General features: G+C 61.5%; 2 protein-coding genes across 2 annotated transcripts in view; one reads left to right on the top strand and one right to left on the bottom strand.

The window, feature by feature from the left end:
• The window catches only part of AURANDRAFT_68086 (hypothetical protein), a gene marked incomplete at both ends in the record, with an annotated part of 1319 nt that extends 708 nt beyond the window's left edge, over positions 1-611 (top strand). The window contains one exon of the mRNA XM_009043701.1: positions 546-611. Coding sequence (XP_009041949.1) covers positions 546-611 — 66 coding nt within the window. The remainder of the gene's footprint in view (positions 1-545) is intronic.
• A 338-nt stretch (positions 612-949) lies between these two features.
• Positions 950-1533, bottom strand: AURANDRAFT_68087 (hypothetical protein; the record flags this gene model as incomplete). Its single annotated transcript, XM_009043716.1, has 2 exons — positions 950-1153; positions 1246-1533. The coding sequence occupies 2 exons, from the start codon at positions 1531-1533 to the stop codon at positions 950-952; spliced, it is 492 nt and encodes a 163-aa protein (XP_009041964.1).
• Between the last annotated feature and the right edge of the window lie 2137 nt (positions 1534-3670).

Below are 3670 nucleotides of genomic sequence, written 5' to 3' on the forward strand. Positions count from 1 at the left end.
GCGCGTCCGCTTCCGCGACGCCGCGCGGCGGTGCCGCCGGCGGCCGCGCGTCGCGCGCTTCGGCGCGCTCGGCTGGCTCGCGGGCGCCGCGGCCCCGGCGCCGGCCGGCGCCGCCGCCGCCGCGGCCCCGGCCGCGGCCGCGCCGCCGGGCGCGCCCCTGCGCCGGTCCGTCGCGGCGCTCGTCCTCGACGACGAGGCCCGCGTCGTCGAGCACCGCGCGGCGGCCGCGGCGCTCGGGCGCCATGATGGACGGCCGGGCTGCGGCCTGTGTGCACATGCAGGGGCGGTGTTATACTACGTAGTTCTGGAGGGGCCGCGGCGGCGCCGCCCCCTTGGAGGGGCTAGGACACCGGAAACCACGCCCTCGCCGGCCCTCCCTGCTGTGGCATGCTCCCGTGGCTCTCCCTACGCCTCATATAGAAAATAGTCAAGCTATGAAAACCAGAGTAGCGATCTTTTGTCCGAGACGCACCATTTTCTTCAAAATTGCGATGAAGGGCACCTGGCGGCGTCCCGAGGCCACCCATTCACAAAAACACCTCCAGGTCACGGTACCGCAGCGTGTGGCGTCGGACAAAGAATACGTGTTATCTTCTGTCCTCGACCAATGAAATCGCTGGAATGTCCGACTCACTTTAATTTTTCCATAATATAACTATTTTCTATATGTCCCTTCGCTGTTCTCCCTCCCTTCAATTCCTCCCTGCGCCGCGGCTAACTGGCATGCGTGTCCCTCGGAGCATGACGTGGGGGCTGGACTCATCCCCTACCGACACTCCCCCCCGAAAGGGAGCGGCAATAACTTCCAAGGCGGCTAATAATCTGCCAGGCGGCCATTGCACACAAAACCCATCTGTTTTATTCGCCGCTCCTTACTAAAGTAAAAAAAATTCAAAGGTCTCGCGTCGCGCGGCCCGACCCGACGCCCGGACACCCCCCGCCCCCGAGCTCACGCCGCGGCCGCCGCGACGGCGGCCTCCGGCCCGTCCTCCGGCTCGTCGACCGCGGGCTGGTTCGGGTTGTGCTCGAGCATCCACTCGCCGAGCCGCTTGACCGCTTCGAGGCCCGCGGGCTTGTCCCGGCACAGCTCGGCGAGGGCCTTGGCCAGGAAGGCCGGCAGCGTCCCGTCGCCCGCGCGCGTGCGGCCGATGAACTGGCGCACGCCGTCGCCTGCGGGGTGCGGCGGCGGCGTCCGCGCGCGCGCGCCGCGCTCGTCGCGCGCCGGCGCGCGCCGCTCGGGACGACCTTGGGCTTGGCGATTCCCGGGATGGACGACTCGAGGAAGATGGCGCCGCCCTTCTCGACGAGGTCGATGGATTCGGCGAGGCGCGTCAGCGCGGCCTCGCCCCGGTTCAGCGCCGCCTTCTCGAGCTCGCCCTCGGTGATGGGCATAAAGTACTCGAGCGACTTGGCCTGCAGGTAGGCCTTGACGAGGAGGCCCGACGGCGCGTTGTCGAAGATCTGGATGATGTAGATCTCATTGTCGTTCAGCGCCCGCGCGCAGTTGGAGATGGCCACCTTCCGGCCCGCCATCGTCGGTTGGTAGCGTCGTTGTAGGTATCTTATCTGTATCTTTCTTATATATATAGGAAATGAGCCGTAGTGATTATAATTGCCCAACGCATATACCACTAGTGTATATCATACGTCGAGTCGGAACTTTTTTTTTCTCCTTTTCTTTCTTACGCACTTAACTCCAGCGATCGAGGATAGAAAGCAGCGCGATCCACGATAATTGGGACGAAGTCCTACCGTACATTGTATTCAGTTACAACAAAATGCCAGTGTGTATCATGATCCCCGGAACGACTATTAGCCCCTTTATGATGCGCAATGGCTTCAGTCCGGCATATCCAGAAGATCTGGCTGTAAAAGAACCTGTGTTCCAGAGTAAGACTGGGCCTCGCAGGGGCAGCTGCGAGAGTTACGTGGACTGACCTACTGGCGTTAGCGCCAGGGAGGGAGGATCTCAGTACTTTGGGATAGGAAAGGAAAGAGAAAGGAGGAGAGCCTCCTCAGTGGGGAAGGTCACAGAGATACCCCCGGCGGTATCCCCCGTATCCTATAACACTCGCACCCCGAGTCTGGGCTACTTCGATTTCGGTTAACGGTAGAAATACGTAATGTTTTTCTCTGGTCTGAGGGGTCCGCCTATCAATTGAAATGTCAGTCCTGCTCGACTTGTTGTTCTTTTACCATAAACGGTGGAAAGAACACTCGACCACACTCGAGGTTTACTCGAGGGACTCAGCTGCTAAAATGCGCGAGTCGAGTGGTTGAGGGTGGCAGTAGGCCCAGTAGGCCGGGGCTGGTAGCAAAGCTGTAACTAAGTGTTACAAACACTGATTCGAGTTCACGATACACTCGTAGACACTCTCGTCAGCTCGACGGAACAGTTGCTGGTTCGCTCCTTTTCTTTTTTCACATGTAATTTCGCCTTTTTTTGGCCGTTGAAACACTTGCCAACATTTGCCTCTCCCCCCTAAACACTTACATTTTGTGCTCCCAAACACTTCACTGGAACTTTGCTACCAGCCACGCAGTAGGCTGAGCCTATGGTCCTGTAAGGAGGAAGGTAGACCTTGAGGGTAGGTTGAGGTATCTAGAACTTGAGGGTAAATTGAGGAAGAGTAAGGAAATAGTCCTTGAGTGAGCGCGGAGCAACCGCCGATCGACGAGGGCCTTGCCGGGCCACGCATACCACCGGCATAGCAGGCGGCGGCGCATACCACCGTGACCCGCATACCACCCGCATACCACCCGCATAAAACCCGCATACCACCCGCATACCACCCGCATAAAACCCGCATAGCAGGCGCATACTACCAGGCATACCGGCGGTCAGCCCCCTCGGGCTTAGGCCTCCCCCTCTAGAGAGAAATACCCCTGACTACGACTCGGAGGAATTCCCTTTTCAGGTTCAGCCCCGCAACTCTCCCTACGCATAAACCGTGGAGAATTAAAGTACAAGGGAGGAGAGGAGGTGCCTAACTAGGGATACTCTCAGGATCGTGATCCTCTAACTAGGGAAAACTCTCTACCCTCTCAACCTAAGGCCATAACGCTGAGGCTATGGTTCACCTGATCTGACGGGCCGTCTTGTCGTGCTTTGCCACGGGCGCATCCCGGGGTGATGGTTAAATGAGGGACGAGGAACCACGGCGCGGCAGCGTCGCAAGGTCTTGTCGGGCAGGGTGAGCATGCTCGATTCATTCCGGGATAGTGGCCGGAGCCACGCCTGGCCGGCCCGCTAGGCGCGTTCGGGAGCGAGCTCGTCGTCGACTTCGTCGTCGGAATCGAGGACGGCCAGCTCCTCCCGGAGAAGCGCCTCCCTTGTCCCGCGCGCGTCGAGGCGAGACCGCAGGGCTCGCAGGTTCGCGGGCCCCTCGACCTGGCACCACGGCCCCCCGCCCGCCTCGCTCGGGAGGCACCAGACGCGCGAGTCGTGGTCGAGGCCGCGCTCGAGGGACACGTAGGCGCGTCGGAGCCGGTCGGTTCCGAGGACGTAGCCTCGCACGGGCGACGCGTTGATGATCTCGACGCGGGCGCGCTTCGCGGAGCGCTCGGCGCCCAGGGCGTCGCGCGCGTCGCGGAGCGCGACGCGACCCTTCCGCAGCGCGTCGAGCACCCAGCGCGTCGCCGGGGACGCGCCGTCGCTCGGAACCGGCCG

Source organism: Aureococcus anophagefferens, assembly GCF_000186865.1.
Source record: "Aureococcus anophagefferens unplaced genomic scaffold AURANscaffold_63, whole genome shotgun sequence".
NCBI lineage: Eukaryota > Pelagophyceae > Pelagomonadales > Pelagomonadaceae > Aureococcus > Aureococcus anophagefferens.